This window comes from Lytechinus variegatus, chromosome 3 (assembly GCF_018143015.1).
Source record: "Lytechinus variegatus isolate NC3 chromosome 3, Lvar_3.0, whole genome shotgun sequence".
In the NCBI taxonomy this organism is placed as follows: Eukaryota; Metazoa; Echinodermata; class Echinoidea; order Temnopleuroida; family Toxopneustidae; genus Lytechinus; species Lytechinus variegatus.
The window spans coordinates 23,051,983-23,075,816 of record NC_054742.1 but is presented as its reverse complement, the minus strand read 5'-3'; the positions used below and the strand labels follow the sequence as shown (position 1 = coordinate 23,075,816).

At 35.0% G+C, this 23,834-nt stretch overlaps 1 protein-coding gene across 1 annotated transcript; it reads left to right on the top strand.

Annotated features, from left to right (window-relative positions):
• Nucleotides 1–457: 457 nt before the first annotated feature.
• LOC121410535 lies at nucleotides 458–23,592 on the top strand. Its single transcript, XM_041602690.1, has 5 exons — nucleotides 458–763; nucleotides 8,053–8,397; nucleotides 10,185–10,334; nucleotides 10,776–10,867; nucleotides 21,400–23,592. The coding sequence occupies exons 1-5, from the start codon at nucleotides 628–630 to the stop codon at nucleotides 21,523–21,525; spliced, it is 849 nt and encodes a 282-aa protein (XP_041458624.1). The 5' UTR covers nucleotides 458–627; the 3' UTR covers nucleotides 21,526–23,592.
• The last annotated feature ends 242 nt before the right edge of the window (nucleotides 23,593–23,834 follow it).

Sequence of the window (23,834 nt, the reverse complement as noted above, 5' to 3'; positions counted from 1 at the left end):
TAAAAATAAATTGTAATGGTCACGAGATTATACAAGTTCAATCTTTTGAATGTTTAGGTATAATTATTGATAATGAATTATTATGGACAGAACATGTATCTGAATTTAGGTATCATGAAGTTTAAAAGGATGTGTCAATGAAAATACTTTACTCACATTATATAATGCTATGGTTTTTCCAATTCTAGATTATTGCTGTATTGCTCGAAAGTGAGAATGTATGTCGAGAATGGCACACTAAAATGCCCCTTATATTATCTTACTGACTCTACAATATTACTATTGGTCAAAACGTGAGACATTATTAAAATCAGAGTCCTTGTACATTGGGTGTAAGTTGGAGCAGTTTCCAAGAATACTTTGTACAAGGTTTTATGAAATTTCTGCATCACTGGCCCGGATCACTGGGCAACCCCTATAGCCGGTAATACGTGACTGGACAATGAAGTAGACCAATTCATTCGAACAGGATAAATTGTAATCTCCACGCGATTTTCATCATTCTTTTGATATACATGGACCATGGTGAAAAGCAGGTTCTCTCATACAATGGATTAAAACGAATGATGGTTATCAAGTAGACGAAGACAAACCCCTGTAAAAAGGGTTTATCGGCATTCAAAGTTAATGTTGGATATTTGCCTTCGTAGACGTACAGTATCGTCCACTCCTTGGGAAATGTTGCCGTCTGAAGGAAAACCGTTTTTCCTGACTTTTGTCATCATTCTTCTTTCTCTGGATATTAAGCTGGTCCACTCGGCAGGTAAGGTCCTTGTAATAATAAAATGCCATATGTGATCGATATTTGATCTTATTTCCCAATATATATCCAGTGGCGGATCCGGGGGGCCAAATCCGGCCCGTGCCCCTCCCTTTTGAGAGCCACAATCATTTTTTTAATGTAATAATGCCGTTCTTACACAAGTATATGCCCCCTTTTTAGAGTGAGTAACTTTCTTGTTTTGCTTGTCAAATTTTCCTTGGGGAAAAAGTGCCCCCCCCCTGGAAAATCCTGGATCCACCCCTATCTAGAGAGGCAATATTCCATGTAGCTGGGTGTTGCACAAAATTTCTATGTACAGTACATGTATTTTAAAATTTTCTGGTTGAAACAACTATAGACAGCATTTTTTTGTCTTCTTATGAGCGCATGACAATTTTGTTCATTTTGTTATAGTCTTATCGTTTTACTTTAACGTACGTCATATTGCTCATCACGTTCATACGAATATAAAATTTTGCCATTTACCATGTTTATGGTCCAGGTATGAACATTAGATTCATGCAGGTCTACTTTGTTCCAAATACTTCCCCATCCCCAAGTGTATTATCTATTTGATCTGAATAGTTATGCATGAACATGCTTAATACTTATTATCACAAAGAGTGCTTCTTCGAAATCAAATGTACAGGCAAATAACAGGCTCATTTATATTCTTTTATGTACTATCGTATGTGCAAGAAATGTTCACCCAGGATCGATATGGCCTGCTATATGACTAAAATCTTGAAAAAGCTTGTAGTAACTTATATTCATATTACCTGTATAAGTTTTTAAAAAGATTAAAAAATTGCATAAAGTGCAAAATTCTAAATGATATTAAAATCCGGTTAAGGCGATTTTTTTTTTACAAATAAAAATGATTAATCAAGTCAGAGATTTCATATTGAAATCCACAGGAACTCTTAGAATTATGCACACGTTGTCGACGCCGATAAGCTGACATTTTAATGTTGGTGATACGGTTGAATAGTTCGGTGAGTTTACAAGATCGGGAATCTTTATACTTGATGGGCCTTTCCCTTTTGAAAATCCAACAAGCTAACTCAAGTACATGAACAGCCTGGGGGCCAATTCCATTCACGAGTGGATACCATGCGCGACCATGGGGTCTCGAAAAGCACCCTAAACACGTAATTTCCATATTCTAAAAATGCAAGTATTGGAATCAAAACGATACTCTTGGCAAATATTCCCTGAAATGAACCCCTAAACAAGTACAGGAATGTTTTATTGTTACGGGTCCTTCGGTCGTCGGCTTTACCTTATTATAGTACGACCCCACCTTCTACACCTCGCGCAAATCAGACTCTAAACACGAAGTGTTGGGGCAGAAAGGACATCCTTTATAAAACGTTTTAATTTTGTTTTATCTTTCCCGCAAATTCGACCCTAAACACGTAATTTTCCTAGCGAAATGGATACCCTTTTTTCATTATTTTTTGTGTTTTTGACACCCTTATCACGTTACGTACGTAACGTGCCCTATCGTGAAAAAGAATCCTTTTTACGTGTTTTTTGGTCGCGCATGGTATCCACTCGTCAGTGTAAGTGCCCCCCCCCCCTAGATGTGCTGCAACTGTTGAATGATAGCTTTACAATAAAGGAGAACGATGTGCACATCGTGAATAGGCCGAAGTTCAGAATTGAAGGATGCAGATTATTTTCTAAACAACAAGATACAAAACTTTAATTCCATATTCCTTTCTGCTGATTCTTGACAATAGAGCTACCTCCGTCATCTTTTAGGGGTATTCAAAATTCATCTGGTTCAGTTGTAACTCGTCAGGGGAGGGGACATGCAGGGGTACGTCCCCTGCACCAGTTGTGACTCGTCAGGGGGCAGTCTGCCCCCCCCCCCTTAGGTATGCTAGTGGCCACGTGTTTGTTTCGCATCACTTTATTGTGCGAAAAGCAATAAATTTTTATAATCTCAAGAAAATATTGTTAAATCAGTAAGCCCAACCCGGGTTCAAGATGAGTTTCAGGCTTGTCATTTCTACACAAAAAGTGCGTTAGAAAGGCAGCACTGCACTGATCCACGTTTCTGAGCATCTACTGAAGTTACGAAACTCCGTATTGTCATCATACTGAGACTGCTGTGCATTTCTTGGTCTGCTCGATTTGTCAGCAGCCTTCTAATCTTTGTTCTGCAAAAAATATCATGACAATGGCATGGAAAAATACCAGTTTGTGTTTTAGTTTTTACAAACAGACTTGTGCGGAATTAAGGTGTACTTTTTATTTATCAGTCCCTGGATTATGGTGTAACGCAAGGATCGGTTATAGGCCCACAACTCTTCGGAACTATTATATGAGATATCATTAAGCAGCATGAAGGCGTGTACTTTCACTCGTAGGCTATGCTGTTGCACTCCCATCATATCGAAACCATACACCAACAACTCGGTAAAACAAGCTTTTTTGTCAAGCTTAATTTATTTGTTCGAATTTTAAAAGTAAAATCGGCATCCAGGGGAAGTGCTAAAGAAATGCACGCCTGTCTGCCTGCATGCACACATGAATGAATACATAATTGAAATAAATGAATAGATGAATAATATTAATGAAATAAATAACATTCGACGTTTTAAAAAGGAGCAATTACTGCGGCAAACAAAATATGTGATCGTGCATATACTCCCTTTACTTGCTGAAGCTTGTTGAATTTGTTCCAAATAGGGCGGCGCAAATAATTAATGAATTTATCCGATTCTAATAAAAAATACATTGTCATATAACCGTGTCAGAACATTGAGTAAAATAGAGAAATTCACAATGTAAAATATAAGATTACAATTGAATTGAATTTATTTTCATTCTTCACAAGATAACAAAATAATAACATAATACAAGAAATACATTTGGTAACATAGAAAATACAAAGATAATGGCAGTAAATAAAGTGAAATATGAAGGAACCTGCATAAAAAGCAGAGCTTGTAGTGTCTGCAGGTTCCTTAAAATAATTATGAAGTTCGTAAGGAGATCGGACACTAAAGAATAGTAGACTACAAAGGAAAAGCCAAACAGCGCAAAATCAAGGGGTAAAGAATTAGAGGAAAAGTGGACAATGTGAAATATAGGAGGGGTGAGCGAAGAATGAAAAAAAAATGAAAAACTATACCACATTATACCTTTAAAAAGGTACAAATCAAATACATTATATATATTCAGCCAGTGCGTCTTAACGGTGTACATAACTGGACAAAAGAAATGATTTCAGTTTACATTTAAACATACTTAGAGATAAACAGCTGCTTATTTCGCTTGGAAGATTATTCCAATTATCATGATAAAAGATATAAACAGTGCAAAACGCAAGATTAGAAAAAAAAAACAGCAAAGTCATAAGTTTGGAATTGCGTTGGAATTGGGAAATCATGAACACCCTTTTATCATGTTTAAAACCTGTCAAGAGTAAATACGTGTCTTCGAGAAGAAGCAGACTCTCTCATCACTCCATATCGGAATTTCATCAAGCTCAGACTGCAGTCTCCAAAAAGTCAGAACGAATTTCAAATTTGGTGACAACTTTTTTTTTTCCTACTACATCCCTCAATAATGGTATGAGCACCGGGTCCCACAAGTTGTCCGCTGTCTCCTTCATTGAAAACGGTCCTATTCAATTATTGTGTGCATCAACCTGAACTTTGTAAAATGCTTTGAAGCCACTTAAATAATAAGAGTGTTATCTATTGAGGATAGAGAGTGTGGATGCATGATCTATCAAAATTGTTTTTAAACAACACATATTGGCCTAATTATTGCCAATCAGTCATGACATTTATTCCAAGATGCTGATAAGTATCATAGTTGTAATTTTTACATTGAGATTTAAACTTTCTAATATCACATATCAAATTTGCGATATTTTCGATAGGTGCCTTTTATTGAAATAATTTTCTGTGTTTTTTTTTCAGGAAACAAAATATTATCAATTTGGTTTGTTTAGTCAGCATGGTCAGTGTGAGCCACCTTTATACCTGGGGAAATCCATACTAGTATGCAAAAGCATAAAGGTACAAAAGCCGACCTTAATATCCTCAAGCGGCATTATCATGTATTTTTTAATCTTTCTGAAGAAGAATGGAGGTGTCAAGGTGAGAGGGTAAATTGTTGGGGCAGTTATCGAAGCTGGTTGGGTGGTGCCCTATTAGATCGAGTATATCATATATTGCTTTAGATCTTGTCCTCAATCTGCTTTTCTTTTCTGCCGCCCTTTTTCCAAAGTAGCTTCTATAGATGTCCAAAATGAACGTAGAATGAGAGTTTCTGGCAGACAGAATTTGTTGATGAAATTGTATCATAATCACGGCACTTTTATGTCGGCTTAAAACATTCAAAACACATATACTACTTCTTGGCAGTTTGTGAATTTTTGCATGAATGTTATTTAGCACTGACTAAGAGATTGTCAGCTATGACAAATTAATGAATCCTATGCCAAGACTTTGATTGGATAAGAAAAACTGGTCTCTGACTTTAACTGTGGTTGGAGCTGACAACTTTTGTAACCCCCCCCCCATTTTGTCAATTTTAAGAAGATGGAGATGAGTTCTGCCAGCAAGGAGCAATATTATTGATTAGAACTTTGTCTCTCCAACATTAACAGGGCTGAGATTATAATCTTTGAAGGGTTGTTTGCATTTTTGTGAGTGGTTGTCTCATGCACGATACATCACTCTTAAAACTTTCTTTCTTTCAAAAGCTTTTAAGTAGGGTTTACTCGTCGTTTTATTGCAGAAAGGAAGTTATTTCTATTTTATAAAGTCACTGAGCGTCGGATATTGAGTAACAAGCATCAATTCGTCTAATATTTTCTAGTTCTGAGGGTCACAATATTAGTGACGTGTTTCCGAATCTATCTTGATTAGGATTAACGAGAGAGCTGCAGCGAAAAAGAAAGGGTGCTTCGTATGTGGGATTTAAATATATAGGCCTATGGTCGACTGTAAATTGTTGAAATTGCTTACCTTTCTCAAGTAAACCTGCATACACAATCCTATTTTGCACTAAATGACAAGAGAGAGAGAGGGAAAAAAAACTCTTATTGGTTAAACGATCATAATTATTTCACCATAAAATGATACATAGTCATGCTCATACTCTAAAAAAAAATCTAGAATGTCCGTCCTTCTATTTTGAAATGTTTTGATTAGCTAGATATCACCATGCTGTACGCTATAGTGGGTATAGAGCGAGAAAAAAATCATTTAATAAAGTGTTGTCATTCATCATGAAAATCTTCGCCAGGTCTTTCTATCATCAGATATTATCATTATTTCGAGTCTTTTTAATGTCATAATCTGAAAGACGTGACCCAGGTTTTGAGCCTCGGACCTCTGTATCGATAACGACCCCTCGATGTTACAATTACAGGCGAACTATATGCCCACATTATTATACGAGTTATTATTTTTCGTGATAATTCGTCTTCAAAACTCACCAGAGCCTAGATCTATTCAAAGTTATCTTAATTTATGCCTATACACCCCCCCCCCGGGCCTGATTGCTGAATTTGTGCGCTTTCCAAAAAAAAATGCTAAGAAAGAAATCGTCTTCTTATATAAGCCCACTCCATCTGTACGCCACTGGATACTACTCCGGATTATTTCAAAGGCAATTTCATTTTGCTGGAATATAATGCAAGTGTATTATTTCATGCTTGAATTTTAATCGTTGTCTTCGTTCTATATTTCATTAAGATATACATTTCTTTTTAGAAACTATAAAACAATAATCAGATTAAATACTTCCTTTGTGAAATTTAAAACGAATTATTTCATTTCTTAGATCATTGATCCCATTAATCTGGGATAAGCCATATCTAACTTTGTTAAACTCTCTTGAGTGTGATAGTGTAGATCTAAAACCTGAGATAATCAAGGTTTTCGACTTTGCTGAAGGACTTCGAGGCCATTGACCGAGTTTTGTTTGATCTGAATATGTTTCTTCTGTTATATAATTATCACAATACAAAATCTATACCGAACCTATAGGGGATGGGCAGTGGCGTAAGCCAAACATTTTGAGGGGCAAGATGGTGTATCGGGCATAATTTATATATAAAAAAAGTTGTGAGCAAGCGAGCGAGCAAAAAAAATATTACCAAAATCAAATTTTGTGATAGATTTTGATATTGCATTGACGAGAACTAATGTTGCTAAAAAAAATCTATTTTTTCAAAAATACAATCATTTGTAATAATCTTCCTATATAAAAGATCGCCCTTCCATTTCACTTTTCAAAAGGAGACTAAAATCATATGTAATTGACAACTACAAATTCACTTTCTATATGACATGCTTTATCGTTACTTTGTTTTTATGTTAGGTATTTAATTTTTTTTAGGTGTTGTATATTGTAAGCTTTTTTATATATAATTTGTATTTTGTTCTATTGGTGACAGCATAAAAAAAAGGTTATCTGCCTTCTGAGCTGTCTCCTCGTTTCATAAATTATTTCTATTTCTTGTATATTCCAATATGTTTTGTAAATGTTATTTTCAATATATGAACGAAATAAATGCACATGAATGAATGAATATGATATTAAGAAAATATCATATTTCACCCTTCTTTCTTTCCTTTTCTCTTTTTTTCTTGGTCGTGATTTTTTTATTATTTTTTTTTATTTCTGGGGGAGTGACGGGTGACAAGAGTCCCCATACAAGCCCCCCCCCTGTACCTCACTGGGATGGGTATATGTCATGCTTCCTACAATGGTCTTGGTTGCAAAGATGAAATCGGTACATGTATCGGGTATGAATTTCATGGAGTTAAGGGAGGGGGGTAATGAATGAGAAAAACTGCTAAATCCTTGGATTCGTCATCAAATAAAATGAATTTATGATAAAATTTTTCACATTTTCGTGATGAAATACATCTCCCAACAACCAGGGAGCACGGAACGGGGGGGGGGGGTGCCTTCCACCCTATTCCCCAAAACCATGCACAAAAACGTGAAAATTAACATCTGATTGTGATTTTCTTTGCTTGTCAGCCCACCTCCACCCCCCCCCCTAAATTTCAAAATTGTTCCGCTCCCTCTTGTGTATTGTGTATACCATTCTTCACACTGTTTTTATACAGCCAATATCAGATTTAATCCACTATATTCTAATTGAATGAACTCACAACATGAACCTACTGGTCCCTCTTTCATGATTGCCAAACAGAGATAAAACCTGGAAGGTTGAAATAACGTAACAAAGTATTATATTCATTTATTAAACGATCAGAATATTAATTTTCATCTCAATGTTTCAGCCACATTTATCGCTAGTCGAGAAGGATGGTCGCCTGTAGAGTTCTCCGACGTGACGTTAGACTGTCGAGTGATCATTTCAGGTGGATTTAGCTCCCAAATTTCATGTCAATCAATCAGCTTCACACACAACGAGACAATAATTGATGGAAGCCCAAGATATGTCCGATCTGGTCCGACATTTGATGGTAACAAGGTCATTTGCACAATGACAATACTTGGCGTGGAATCAGAAGAATCAGGATTGTATGGATGTTGTTTAGCAGACAAGACATCAGGATTGTGCTACAAACATCCAACCAAAATACTAAACGTCATACCCATTTCCACAACAAGTCCTTCTACAGGTAGGTTGATAATACAAGGGAATTGTAAAATGACATATTTGAATCTCAAAGAAGTATGTACATTGGTTTATAGGGACAAGAGGGTACGTGTTCAGGTGGCGCAAAACGTTCTGCTCATATCTGTCGTGTGCCTGAACTAGACCCCATTCTCAGTATATTTTCTTGAACTTAGGAAACCAGTTCAGACGAACTGGTTGTCAGAACCACATCGCGTAAAGTGATCTTGTTGCGATGGGAACGTTCTCCTTGGGTTCCATGACACTTTGCTCCGGCGACAATATTGCTCCGCTATAAATGTCACTCACTAATCGAATTACCGTGCAACTCAAATATCTGGATTTAAAGGACAAATCCTCCGCAACAAAAAGTTGATATGAATAAAAAGAGACAAACCCAACAAGCATAACAATGAAAATTTCATTAAAATCGGAAGCAAAATAAGAAAGATATGACATTTTAAAGTTTCGCAAAAACAGTCAGACGTACATCCTGGTCGGTATGCAAATGAGGGAAGTGATGACAATACACACTATTTCTTTTGTATTCTATTATAGGAAATGTGAAATATTTTGATTTTCTCCCACTTGTCATGTTAAATTGAATTTTATTCCTTCCTGAACATGTACAATTCTGTAAAAATTGAAATATTGTATAATTCAAACAATAAAAAAAGAAATAGTGAGTGATGGACATCATCGACTCCTATTTTTACATATCACCGAGTTGTCCATAGTATGTTTTGAGAAAAATAAGGGAAACATTAAAATGTCATTAAACTTTATTAAATTGGACCCATGGCAACGATACCAAATGATTGTTAGCCGAAATGGGTTTAGACAAAGTGATAGTGAACCAACTGAAGTTAGACCAAATGGAACATGGACGAAATGAAAGTAGAACAAGGCTTTTTAGACCGATATTGGCTATTAGACCAAAAGGTAATAGAAGTAATGATATTGGACGAAATGGATATTGGACCAATTGAAAAATTGACTAAATGATGATAAAGAAAACGGCTATTAGACCAACGGCTGTTAGACGAGATAGTAATTAGACGAAATGGTTATTGGACTATGTTGATAGTTGACTAAATGGTAGACGAAATGACATTAGACCATGCGATAGTGGGGAAAAAAAGGCAATATAAGAAATGGCAATAAACCGATAAATATCCATAAAAAGAGTAATCCTGATTTCGAAATCACTTAATTCTCTTTCTCGTGTCTCAAAATACTTAGTGAAAGCATATTTTATATCTTATCTGTAACTCGAGTCCTGAAGAAAATACCGTTGTGACATTATGCGTTGCGACATGATTGTGACGTTATGCGTTAGAAATTTGTTGCGACAGCGTTGCGACATGTGACGTTATGCGTTAGAAATGTTACGACATTATGCGTTGACTGCGGCATTATGCGTTGGTGTGACATTAAGCATTGCTGCGACATTATCGGTTGTAACACGCCCTTGTAGATTGGCTGGCTCCTCCAAAAATGATCCTTTGAATGTCTTTGACAATATATCGCGCTATACAAATGCTGTGCATCATCCTCATCATCAACACCCCCCCAAAAAAAATAGTTTATACGTACAGCCAAGGATCAAAAACGTGAATTTGAAATATTATGCATTTACATGCATTTATATCCTAATGATGGAAAGTAAAATAATTCATATTGAAATTTCATCGTCAAAATAGCACCCCTCCACCCAATAAAAAAACATAATTATCGGCATATTTCATATTTATATAAAACACCATTTGCCTCTTGTTTTTCACTCTAAAGTTCAAACCACGTTGGAAGTAACAGCATCGGTCTCATCTGATGTTCCTACTACTATGCCGACAACAGCACTCATCAAAAGCATTGCCAGCTCAGTGAATGTGGTATACAACAAAATTACAACCATATCAACAAGTAATTCATCTTTATCTAGTAAGTATTTATACATAATATCAGAACAACCACCACAGTCACGCCAAAAGAACTAAATTTCATTAAAAATAGCATAGTCTTCTCAAGGACAGAATTATTATATCGCTAAGAGAGGGGCACCTAATCTTTATTATGAAGAAATAGAAGATTCTTGATAACATAGTTAATCCTACTCTTTCGAATGACAAATATTTGACAAGAAACTTTCATTTTGATTGAATATGTGGCCATCTGATAAGAGCTCTAGTTTAAATTGAGTTGACTGTTTTGTGAAACTAATATTCAGCATTATTGGATGAATGGAATTAATGCGTGGGAATGAATGTAGTGAGAAATAATTATACTCATGAAATCACAATCCAATAATTCAGAGAACATAATATGCAACATAATGATGTTTCGTGTATGCTTGATGAATAAGCTTTTCATATTTTTCTTCAGAATCTGATAATACTGCTCAGGTCCAGAACACACCCAGTTTACTTCATAAAACTATCTGGCCAGCGTTTCTAGTCGCATCATTGAGTATTGTGGTAAGAATTCCTTTTTATATAAAATGGATTTGAAAGTCTTCTATATATAAAATCTGCGATCACATGAAACATATTAGGTTACTTATAAATTATTTGGAAAATAATAATATATTCTCAAAAGGTGGTTCACATTAATTTTTCGATACATTGCTCGCTCTTTTTAATTCTATCTTGGTGATGGAAAATATATTTGCAACGTTTTTTATCAATATTTTGTTCCGTAAACATAATTCAGAATTGAAACTTAGTCACATATAGACATCTTTATTCACTTCTTCTTTTTCTTTCTTTATTTTATTTATATATTTCTTTCATTTCATTTCTTTGCGTAATGTTAAGATGTTCGACTAGTTTGGAAGATTATTGATATTTTTATATTTTCAAGATTATTATTTCTATACAGTGCGTATAAAAAAAAACGGGACAGTTTTGAAAAGTTTACAAAAATTGTTTCAAATTGTTTTATCAATATTTTAATGTTTATAGATGCTCTAAAATCTTATCTTTGAAGAGCCATTTAAAAAAAAAAATTGTTCATGCTTGAGCGAACACGGGACGTTTTTGTCGGGAGTTCAAAAAGAGGCTTGCGCCAAAATGGCAGTAATGAGAAATTTGATGATTAGACTTTTGGCTAATCAGCAGATTTCCTCTTAATCTTTTCATTATCTTTGCCATAATTTTCGAATTATGCTGTCAAATTTCATTTACAAATTTATTTACCTGAATTATATTGTTTTTCATTTCAACTTCTTTTACCTTTGAAATTTCCTTCATAAGTAAGAAAAGATGAGACTTTTTGTCAACCCAAGTAAGAAGATTTGCATTTAGGAGAATTTGTAATTATTCAAATCCTTTTATTATGTGAAAAAAAATGTTATGGTACCTTTAATAATTATTGTGTGAACAAATTATGCTATTGTACCTATAAAAGACATGAATCCTATTTTCAAGGGGTTCTTGAATCCTTTAAGTTTTATTAATATGTGCTTGACGGGACAAACAGGAAAGGATTAATGTCTTTCAATGGCAATGGTGTATTGAGTCAATTTTGAAGGAGCAAGATATGGCAGATCGGGTAAAATGTATTAAAAAGTTGTGAAGAGAGCAAGCAAAAAATTTCACTTTTTTCATTAAAATATCCAGTTTTGTGATTTTGACATAATATTCAGAAAATGATATCATATTTCACTTTTTATGTTTTCTGTTATTTTTCTTCCCAATTTTTCCTTGATCATAATTTTTTTATTGGGGGGGGGGGCATCCCAAGCCCCAACCCCTCAGTATGCCACTGTTCAAAGGCACCATAACCTTTGTAGCACACAATGAAAGAATTAGAAAAAAACACGCTCTCCCATACTTTGTTTTTTTTTATGTTCTTGCCTATAAAGAAGGAATATTCAAAGCTAAAAGAGAACATATTAAAAAGGAACAACAGAAATATTCAAGCAAACAAGTAGATTTGGAAATGAATTTTGACCACATAATTCGAAAATTATGGCAAAGTTAATGAAAATATTAAGAGGAAGTCTGCTAATTAGCAAGAAGTCCGACCATCATATTTATCATTTTATGCCATTTTGGCGCAAGCCTCCTTTTTTACCCCAGACAAAAAACATTCTGTGTTCGCTCAAGCATGAACGAAACTAAATTATTTTAATAGCATTGAAGGATAAGACTCCAGAGCATGTATTGACACCAAAATATAGAGATCATATATTTGAAACGAAAATGTTATAGACTTTTCAAATCTGTCCCGTTTTTTTCTATACGCACTGTATAGACGAAATAAATATTAATTGTTATAATCTGCAAAACTCCAGCCATGTTAGCCACGTTATGTGTAATCTGTTTTACGTTATTGCTCAATTTCTATCTAAATTATATAAAGAGCTTATTCAAACGTAAAAATATAATGTAAATTATTTATTGGTTTCTATGATTGTTTACTTATTGTATTGTATTTATTTAATTAATAGGTCCTAAAAGTACGGTACATTCAGTCATAACAGACTGCTTTTCAGCAAGTCCGTGAACATTAAAAACATGTCAATGTGAGACAATACGAAAGTATTTACAAGTATCACAGTAACACATAAAATAAAACAAACATAATTAGAAAGTTCATTTAAACAAAAAAGCAAGTTTTGAATTGGTAAAAATGGGACATTAAAAAAAATCATTGCATTGTTAAACTATGTTTTGGTTAAATGTTTGTATATAATATGTATATGTTGTTGTGAATGAAAACCTCGATTTAAGGATAAAAAGAAAACAAATTAATATATCTCAAAAGGTGGTTCACCCCTTCGTCATATTAGTCGCTTTTCAATTCTTATCTTGGTGAAGGCAAATATATTCGCAACGTTTTTGTCAACATTTTTTTCATAAACGGAGTTTAGTATAAAACTTAGTCACGTAAACAACTTTATTACTTATTCCTTTTCTTTCTGTTTTTATATTTCTATCTTCACTTCATTCTTTCTTTCTTTCTTCCTACCTTCTTTCATTCCTTCCTTCCCTCCTTTCTTTTTTTTTCCTTTTTTTATCTTTCTTTTTTTCTTCTTTTCTTCTTTTTCTTCTTCACTGTAAAAGATATTGGGTAAAATTTTTACTAACACGAGGGTAATCATGTGTCTAACCAATTTTGGGCAGTATTTTACCCAATACGGGAAGAAGGATATTGTCCAGTAAGGTTAGAAAATAAGCACTAATTACTTTACAATGACCAAAATTTTCACCACACTGTATAAATAAAAATGCCCAAAAAAGATTCCCAATGTTGGTTGGACATAATTATGATTGCCCTCACTGGGCACTTGTACCCAATATTTTGTAGAGTGTTCGTCTTCTTCTTCTTCTTATTATTATTATTATCATTATTCTTCTTCTTCTTCCTCCTCATCCTCTTCTTCGCATTCTTTGTACCTCTGTAGCCTATACCAAGAAGCTGTTAATCATGCAATTTTGAGACAAACGACTCCAAACGTTAATACACCCCTATGCAAGGTTTGTCTACCGCGCACTTCCAATTCGGAAATAGGTTTAGGATTTACTTTGGACAAAGAGAATTAGATAGGATTTGAATCTTTATTTTCTTGGGTTTTGGTTTCCTTTAAGCACCACTATGAGATCCCTTTCTTTCCTAATCTCGTAAGCCTGGTTATATCTGGATTATTGTTAAAATTTTACCCAATACAGTATTGTTCTTCCTTTTTCTTGTTGTAGAAATGTAAAGCTACTTTTCCGACTTTTTAAATCTGCTACTGATTTTAGTTCCTTCTAACCTCTAACCGATATACATACAGGCATGGCGCCATTTAACGCAGACGACATGTTTAATCAATGCCATGTCTCCATGCTTAATCCAAATGAGCAATATAACTCGGGGCATTAATGAAGAACTAATCCTCATGTCAAGAAAAAGCAAAATACCAAGTACAATGGATCTACTAACACTGATTTGTATTCAGATCAGTGTCTACTACCCAGTGAACTATGGATCTACCCAGTGGATCTATCCCCATTGAGATGCATATATACGCGAAGAAGTGTTACCAATAAAAACGTGGGGGCTTCCTCTTTTGAGGGAGGAAACACAGATAAATTAAAATAGTTGCAGGATTAACTGTTTGGAATGCTACAGTGTACAAAAATCCATCGTATGAAAAAAAAGAACGGCCAAATTAGTTGTCTTTGTAAATCCTTCGTCTCCTCGAGCAGGCTAAGGCTCTCAGTGTGGCTAAAATCCATAGAGTCATGGAGCCTACATGCACAATACTGATCATGGACGTACGCAGAAAAAACCCGGGGGGGCAACACACGTAAATATTTTTTGACGAAAATTGAAACCGAGGGAGCGAAGCGACGGAGCTACTTCATTGGAGCATATTGTATTTTCGAAAGTGAAGTTAAAGAATTTCGTGTACACTTTTGGAGGATTTTCATGGAAATTTTCAGTGAAAAAATATAGGCTTTCAAAATTTCTGGAGAAGGGGACAATTGCTCCCCTTCCCTACCCCCCCTGCGTATGGCCATGATATTAGTTTATTCTTTTTAAAAAGGGTTTGGAAAATGTCCTCATATGTCTTCAAGTAGATAAAGGTAATACTATTAGAAGATTAACATCAAGCTACGGATTATATGGGCCAGTAGCATTTACAGAATTCCTCATTCATATTCCTCCATCTTGATGTGCTTAGTGGGATATACCGTATTATTGTAAAACATTTCAATTTTATATCATATTCAAAACAGTCCATGATGTTCAGATATAGTAAAAAAGAGATGGCTTGCCAGCTTTTGGAAAATATTTCCGTTTTACGTTATATAAAATCTCTCAAGAATATGCAAAGTTGTATAGAAACTATTTCCACTTTCCCTTTGCGTTTAGCCACCTGTGCATTTTTTCTTCTCAGATTGGTGTTAGAAATAAAAGACAGCACTTCTGTATTCGTCGTTTCGACTTTTTCACAGAAAGAAAAGCGAAAGTTTCACATAATATCGGAGATATAATAAATATTGGAACTCTAGATTGAATGGCATAATCACGAGGACAATACACCCTTGAGTGATCCGTCATGCCTTGTTGGACATTAATCATAAGGAGGGATGAAGGAAGGTACAGTATTGTACAAGATGAATACATGTTATACCTCAATACTTTACTGTGGTTGAATACAGATAGACATACCAGGGAATCTATTTAGAAACAAAGAGCCCTTTTCAATGCTGTCAGCCACAAGATGCACTACTCACAGTTAGTGCTTTGATCTGTCAGTGTCCATAGTGAGTTGGTAAGGGATCTTCGGGTGAATATATATATATATACGGATACGAAATGCGAGCGCGACTCGCGAGTTGAATCTTTCTTTAGAAATAATAACCTCTAGTACGGTTTGCTATTTGCCTATATCCCTGTATCTCATTTTCTTCACTTTATGTTCCTCGAGCTAGACGCCCACGTTTTAAGTTTTTCTATGTTTGCCTGCCTTGGTGAGACGATCCCAACTCATAGTCCAGGATAGGCCCCATAGAAATATTACCAAACCTTGTTTATTTATATATATACAATATTTTTTTTGATGGTTCCTTCTCAATTCGGGGTGCTGATTAAGAATCTGGATGATGCCACTCGTGCAACCTTGAGCATTTTCCGCAAATTGGCAAAATCCAATATGGCCGCCAAAATATGCAAATTACCCATGAAACTCATAAAATTGTACACACATTGGCTGTGAAATGCATGAAATTGTATGGCAGGAGTGAAATACAATCTAAAAAAATAGTTTTTGACGAAATATTTAATTTCCTGATATTCAAAATGGCCGCCATATGCCATTGTATACACTATCATGTACAATACGAATAGGGAAAACTAATTTTCACAAAAATTAGCACTTAACTGAAAAATCGAGATGTATGAACGAAGTAATATATGCAAATCATCATTACCAATGAGATATATTATTTATTATGTCAAATATGGGAACATCGCTGTATTTTGATATCTAAAATAGCCGCCACTGGCCAAAAGAGTATTATGTACAATGGCAATGGCCGGGGCCAAACAAATGACAAGATTGAGCATTAAAATGCATATTATTAAGATAAACGAGTAGAATACGGACTAAAAACATTATTGTACGTATGCCATTTATGTGATAAATGCTGTATTTTGAAATTAAAAATGGCTGCCATAGCCCCTATATTTATCATGTACAAAAATGCATGTAATTGTGATCTATGAGTAAAATATTGCCTGACAAGATGTTTAATAGCAAGACATATCATTTCTTTAGTCATACATGAGATAAATACTGTATTATGAAATTCATAATGGCCCCTAAAGGCCATAACAGCATTATTGACAATGTGAATTGGGACATATAATTTTGAAAGAATTCGGATTTGCTAGACTATGACATCCATATAATCCTGTTGTATGAGTAAAACGTTATTTGAAAACGTTTTTTTTAATCATCGCATTTCTTCTTCCATATTGGTGATAAATACTTTTTTTGACATTCAAAATAACCTCTACAAGCCCTAACTAAATTTCGTAACATGCGTACAGGGAAACTAATTTTCACAAAAGTGAGAATCATAAAATGCATATAACTGTGATGTACGAGTAAAGATAATGTCTTAAACATTATTTCTAACTAAATACATCACATATTGGTCGTGGACATGGTGGAGGTAATAAATGCTGGACTTTGAAATCCAAAATGGCTGCCATAGGTCCTAAAAGTATTGTGTACATTGTAACATGGGACATATAATTTTGACAGAATTTGGCTTTGCTCGACTCTAAATATTGCATATAATTGTGAATTGTGATGTAAGGGTGAATTATTGTCTAAAATCATGGTTTCTAACGAAATATATCATAATGTTGTGTAATTAAGGTGATAAATGCTGCATTTTTAAATTGAAAATGGCCACCATAGGCACTTATCGTATAATATACAATTTGGGTGGAGACAAATAATGTTCACAAAATGGGCATATGGCAGCCATTTTGAATGTTGAAATACAGTATTTATCACCTAAATTACATAAGATATGACATATTTTGTTATAAATCATGTTTTCAGACAACATTTCACTCATACATCACCATGAAAAGCCAAATTATGTTGAAATGATTTGCCCATTCATATTGTGCATAATACCGTAAGGGACTGTAGCGGCCATTTTGACTTTAAAATAACCTTATTTATCACCTAACTGGCAGAATAAATTATATATCTTGATAGAAATTATACTTTCAGACAATATTTTACTCACAGATCACTTTGCATTTTACATAATACAGTTAATGTCGATGGCGGCCATTTTGGAAGTCGAAATACAGTATTTAACACAAACTTGAAACCTGAATGATATATTTCGTTAGAAAATACGTTTTTAGACAGTATCCACTTAATTAATCACAATATTATGCATTTTAGCGCTCACTCTTGTGATTTCCTTTCTCCCATTTCTCATTGTGCATTATACTTTTAGGGCCTTTGGCAGCCATTTTGAATATCAAAATACAACATTCACCACATACATGGCATATGACTAATATATTTCGTTAATAATTACGTTTACAGTCAGTATTCCACCTGTTTAATCTTCATAATAAGCATTTCAGTGACCACTCTTGTGAATTTTTTGTTCCCCATTGCCATTGTGCGCAATACTGTTTGGGCCAGTGGCGGCTATTTTAGATATCAAAATACAGCAGTGTTCCCATATACGACATTATAAATGATATATATCGTTAGTAATGATGATTTGCATATATTACTTTGTTCATACATCGCGATTTTTTGCAGTTTAGTGCTCATTTTTGTGAAAATTAGTTTTCACTATTCATATTGTACATAATAAGGAATACAATGTCCTATGGCGGCCATTTTGAATATCAGGAAAATAAACATTTTGTTAAAAATTCACTCCTGCCACACAATTGCATGCATTTCACAGCCAATGTGAGGACAATTTTATGATTTTCATGGGTAATTTGCATATTTTGGTGGCCATATTGGATTTTGCCAATTCGCGGAAAATGCTCAAGGTTACACCAGTTGCATCATTCAGATTCGTAATCAGCACCCTCGAATTGACAAGAAACCATCAAAAAATATTGTATATATAAAAAAACAAGGTTATGCCTGTATCCTGGACTATAAAGGATCGTGTTGAAACGAGCTTAGAAATTATAATAAGTTCTTTTAGTCAGCTTTCATTTTGAAAAAGTCAGATCTGAATAAGCTCGGAGCACCTGTAAATAATTATTCAGAATCAGTGGCGTACCTGGGATTTCCACAGGGGGGGGAGGGACAAAACCGGTCGAAAAATTTGATAAGCAAAAAAAAAAAAAAAAAAAAAGTCTTCAAGTTCGTCAGGAGGGGCAAAATAGGTATTCAAGCTCGTCAGGGTGCTGGGATATGTCTTTTGTATGGGTTGTGACTCGCCGCGGGGGGGCAGACTGCCCCCTCTGTCCCCCCCCCCCCGTAGGTACGCTAGTGTTCAGAATCAGTATCGTACGACTACCGTGACTACAGTAACACGCTGATTGGATAAAATTATGGCAAATCAAGCAGGCACAACATTGAAAATGTAATAAAATAAAGTTGTAAAATAAACAAAAGTTGATACGTTTTGAATAATTTTATACAATTTCAATTTCACATGATATACGATACGAATTGCATGTAATAATACAGCGTCAATGATAATCATACAACCTGAATGCTATTTTGTATGTTATGAGAATTCAGGATTAACATTTTTGGGGTAAATTGGTAAAAATTAAGCTCTTGATTAAATTCATAAAAAATACAATAAAGTCAAAGTATTGCAACTCTATAACAAAAAGATGGATATAGCAACAACGCACTCATTTGAAGCCACTGGAATAAATTTTTAAAAAATTGTGGCGCATCGTTATACCCTCATTTACATACCACCTATATCGTCATGGATACGCATGTTAATCTTAGGTAAAAATATGCAAAAATCTGCCTTATTTTACACCCGACATTTATGAAATGTAATCGCAGTAACATTTGCACGAACCTCATGTGTAGTTTGGGTGGTTTATTTCAATTCTATTAATTTCATTCTAGTGCACTAAGACCTATTAAAATCTTGACCCCAGTCTTATTTAATTGGATTTTTTATGCTAAAGCCCTTTATTTATTTTAAATGACACGGACTCTTGTTAAGTCCTAGCAAAATACATAAGATTTTAAAAGTAAATTAGCCTATAAGAATGTATGCTGGCAGACAGTAATACCGTTGTCACTGCATGTTAAAGCGCTGTGGTCCTTTTTCATTGATATTTGAGCGAAGTTGGCTCCTAGAGCAAAGTTGGCTCAGTCAGTAAAGCGTCTGCCCGTCGAACCAAAGATCGTGGGTTTCGAGTCCACCCCGGGCGGATGGCTGAAGCCAGTGCGTTGTGTGTAAACGTCTCTCCCCTGTTTCAAAGATGCAAGCTATAGTGGAAAACACTCCGTGTACGCTCCCTTCTAGGCGACCCAGATTGGCTGGCTCCTCCAAAAATGCGCCTTTGAATGTCTTTGACAGCTATAAGGCATATGCGGATCCAGAGGCCCCCCCCCCCTTTTTGGCGGAGCAAAAAAAAAGGAAAAGAGAGGAGAAAAAATAAGAGGAGGAAGACGATTGAATTAAAAAGATTAATATGAGGGGAAGACTTGGAAAATACAAAGAAAATTTCATGTCAGTATAAAATTTTCGCTCGCTCTTCGCTTTCGCATTGCCTGTTACTGTTAGGTGATTTACATAACTTGTTCAATATGGAGCTTAAATATCAAGTTTGGAAATCAATATACAAAACATTTTTCACCTCGGAGATCACACTTTCATTATTTTGTGTGATTTATACATTGATTTTTAAATAGTGTTATGTAAAAAAAACTCAATTTTACGGTCAGAATGTTAGTATTTTCTGCTCACGCTGCGCGCACGCAAAGTTTGGTGTATCAGGTATTTATTACTTCCGTGAATCCCATAAAGTTGTCAAAATATCTCTTTTCAGGCTTGATTGTCAAAATGTATCAGCTAGCGCTGCACGCTCGCATTTTGATTGGCGAGTTATGTATGTGTCAATATTGACTTAATTCTCAAGGGGGGGGGGCAGGGACAGGAAATGCCCCACTGGAACCGCCACTGCTCACTCCTTAACTCTCAACGAAGCGGTTTTGAGAAGAAAAAAATATTTGATATGAATGTTGCTTCATTAATCTCTGTGTGCAGATATAGATTGTTAATCGAAGGTAAAGAATTCACCTTTCAAGAGTCAAACGAGTCATTCTAGAGGATACAAAATTTTGACGAATTTCGTGTCTGGTAAATAAATAAGGGATGTAAATGTTAATCAACTATTGTTTGACCCTTACAGGCCTCCTAACCCATTTCTCCATTTTCTTTTCACTGTTCAGTAAGCTAAGTTATAAAGTTGTGATCTTTAAAAAAATCTGTAATTATAAAGCCATTAAATTCATTCAATGAAAAATAAAAAAGTGACAATTTTTTAGGACAAAATGTGTCTTCTCATGTTATACAAAAGGTCGTCATCATGTCATGGTTGAGTAAACATCATTCACTGTTATATTGGTATATTATAAATGACTCCTGTGGCCATTCAAATAGTGATAGTTTTGCTGTCATGTCCAGTCACAAAGACTTAAAAAGGTACCCCCCCCAAAAAAAAAAACCTCATGATTAAATAAAGAGTATACAAACTTCCCTGTCAAACTGTTTTGCTCAAACTTGTTTTCTTCCCGAAGTTGAGTATTTTAAAGGGGGAGTTACTTTTTGCTAATAATGTTATCATAATAAACCTACTCACCATGGTCATTGTACTTTAATTTCCATATCAATGCTATCATCGTCACTAAATTATCATAATTTCATTTTCATATTTATTCAAACTGATTATACATGCATCTGATTGCGCTCACCATCACCACTAAACTGATATATTCTCGTTCTCTCTCTCTATCTTTCTTTTACAGATTTTGGTTATTCTTGGAGTGCGTCACTTTCGGAAGAAACCGACCGAAGACTCTTTACCAGAAAATGTATCAGACGCAACGCAGTACAGTTCAATTACCACTGGTAAAGATGTCGAAAATGGATGATTTTAACATCACTCTCTCAACCTGTAATATGAGATCAGCAACTAAATATGTCTTTCACAAATCTTTCATCAGATTGTTGGATACAAATTACTTTTGAATAGCAACTTTTAAAAAGCCCTAGCTTTTGCGACTGGTGATGTTTTCGTCGACAAAATGAAGAAATATTCAAGTTTTGTCATTTGTGTATGATGTAAATATAATCTATGCAGGGAATGCTATGATACCGTCACGACTTTGTATTGATATTATTTTTCATTGGTCTATAATAAGCTTCACACATGATTCAATATTAGAAATAACACCTGAATATTTCGCTATCTCATCTTTTACAGATAGGCTAGGGAATTGATGTGGTACAAGTGTGTGTGTTTTTATTTTATACTTGCTATTTAGGAATTTATTTTTATCATTACAGTTAGTGCTTTACTATACTTACACACAAGTTTCCTTGGACTGTGTGCCCTATTCGTGTTAAGTATTATGCAAAACCATGTGTGCAATTACTCTCTCTGAAGATGTGAAATACAGTTAAATTTGTTGTAGTTTCAGGACCGTTTGCAGATATTTTTTTCCGGGGGCAGGATGAGTATATTTTTTTTAATTGAAAGCGAGCAAACGAAACGACCAAACTTATTCGTAGGACGCTTTTGCAGTTTGTGGTAAATTTTGTGCATACTTTTGGTGAAGTTTGTGAAAATTTTCGATCAAAAATGTAAGTTTTCAAAAATTTCTGTTGGGCGATTGCCGCCAACCTGCTGAGTATACACTGCCATGTATAGTTTGCATATTTACTTAAGGACAGGTTTTATACAAGCCCAGTTTTTGCGTCGGTTTTCTGTCACAATTATGTCTTTTGGTCTGCCGCAGAGGGGGCTTCAGTATATTTAAACAAAAAATCCTAAGAAGTTACAAGAGATGGAAAATATGTTTAAAAAATGAAAGTATTTCTTTCTTTTACTACATACAAGTGAGCATTCTGGAATTAATTCACTCACACCACACGAATAGCGTTCTGGATTTGTCATGCGATTCATGAAGAACGAAAAGAGTGTGAATCCCTTTATTGCAGAGAAGGGAGTAATCACATGTAATTTTGTTCAAATGAACTGGAATAAAGTTTTATTATTGCTGTTCAATATTTACGTCCGGAGCATGCAGCATTATCGTCGCCTCATAGGCTACCACTTAGCCTAGACACATGAATATGAAACTACCGAAATCCTACCCCCTCATCCGCCATCATTCACGATCACAACTTCAGCCACTGTCCCTGGCCTGTTTTGGGGTTAAATCGACAAAAAAGCTCGCGCTTCGCGCCCGTATACTCTGTTCTTTACTGTCCAGTTTTTAGGTCGGAATATCAACATTTTCACCTCGCGCTTTGTGCTTGCAATATTTCTTTTAAATACCCATCCTGATCTTGGTTACAAAGAGTGCTTAGAATGTCAAGTTCATCATCATTGGTTGAGAAGATATGTATCCTCATGAGTCACTGCCCGGGTTCACTGCAAACAGTCCTAAACAGATCTCCTTTCAATATATTCTAAATTTCATTTCGCGCTCGCACTACTTGCCTAGTTAGATACGCATCTTAATAATTTATCATGATTACAAAATTGCTCAGAATGTTAGAATTTCTGGTCTGATTCTGAATACACATTTAATAAATCAGAAACTCCGCCATAAAAATCCTAGCTAGGGACCAGCCCCAAAACACAACACAACCATTATCACAAAATTTGCTATAAGAACGAACACTATCAACAACAATACAACCATTAATATACTAGTACTACCTTCTTAACCAGCTATCACCACATACATGTAAGTCAAAACCATTGTGACAACCATTATGTACCACCAAAAAATGCACCAATACCAATCCAAGTAGACCACCACCACCAAAACCACCATAAGTATTACCATTACTACCACCATTACAGCGAACACCACCATCACAACCAAAGTCATAAAAAACACACCACCACTGACGGGTGGATCCAGGATTTTCCAAAAGGGGGGGGGTGGGCAAATTTTTGGGAGGATAATTTTGACAAGCCCCCCCCCCCCCATAAAAAAAAGAAAAGTTTTCAACCATAAATAAGAGATATTTGGTACCCGAAAAAAATTGACAAGTAAAAAAAGAAAGTTTTCAACCACAATTAAGGATATTTTACCTTTGTTTTAATGGCATTTTTCCATTACAAATTTTAATTTTGCTTCTCAAAAGGGGAGGGGGCACGTGCCCTGGATCCGCGCCTGACCACTGATACTATCGATAACGGCACCACCATCGTCTCTTGTTCTAC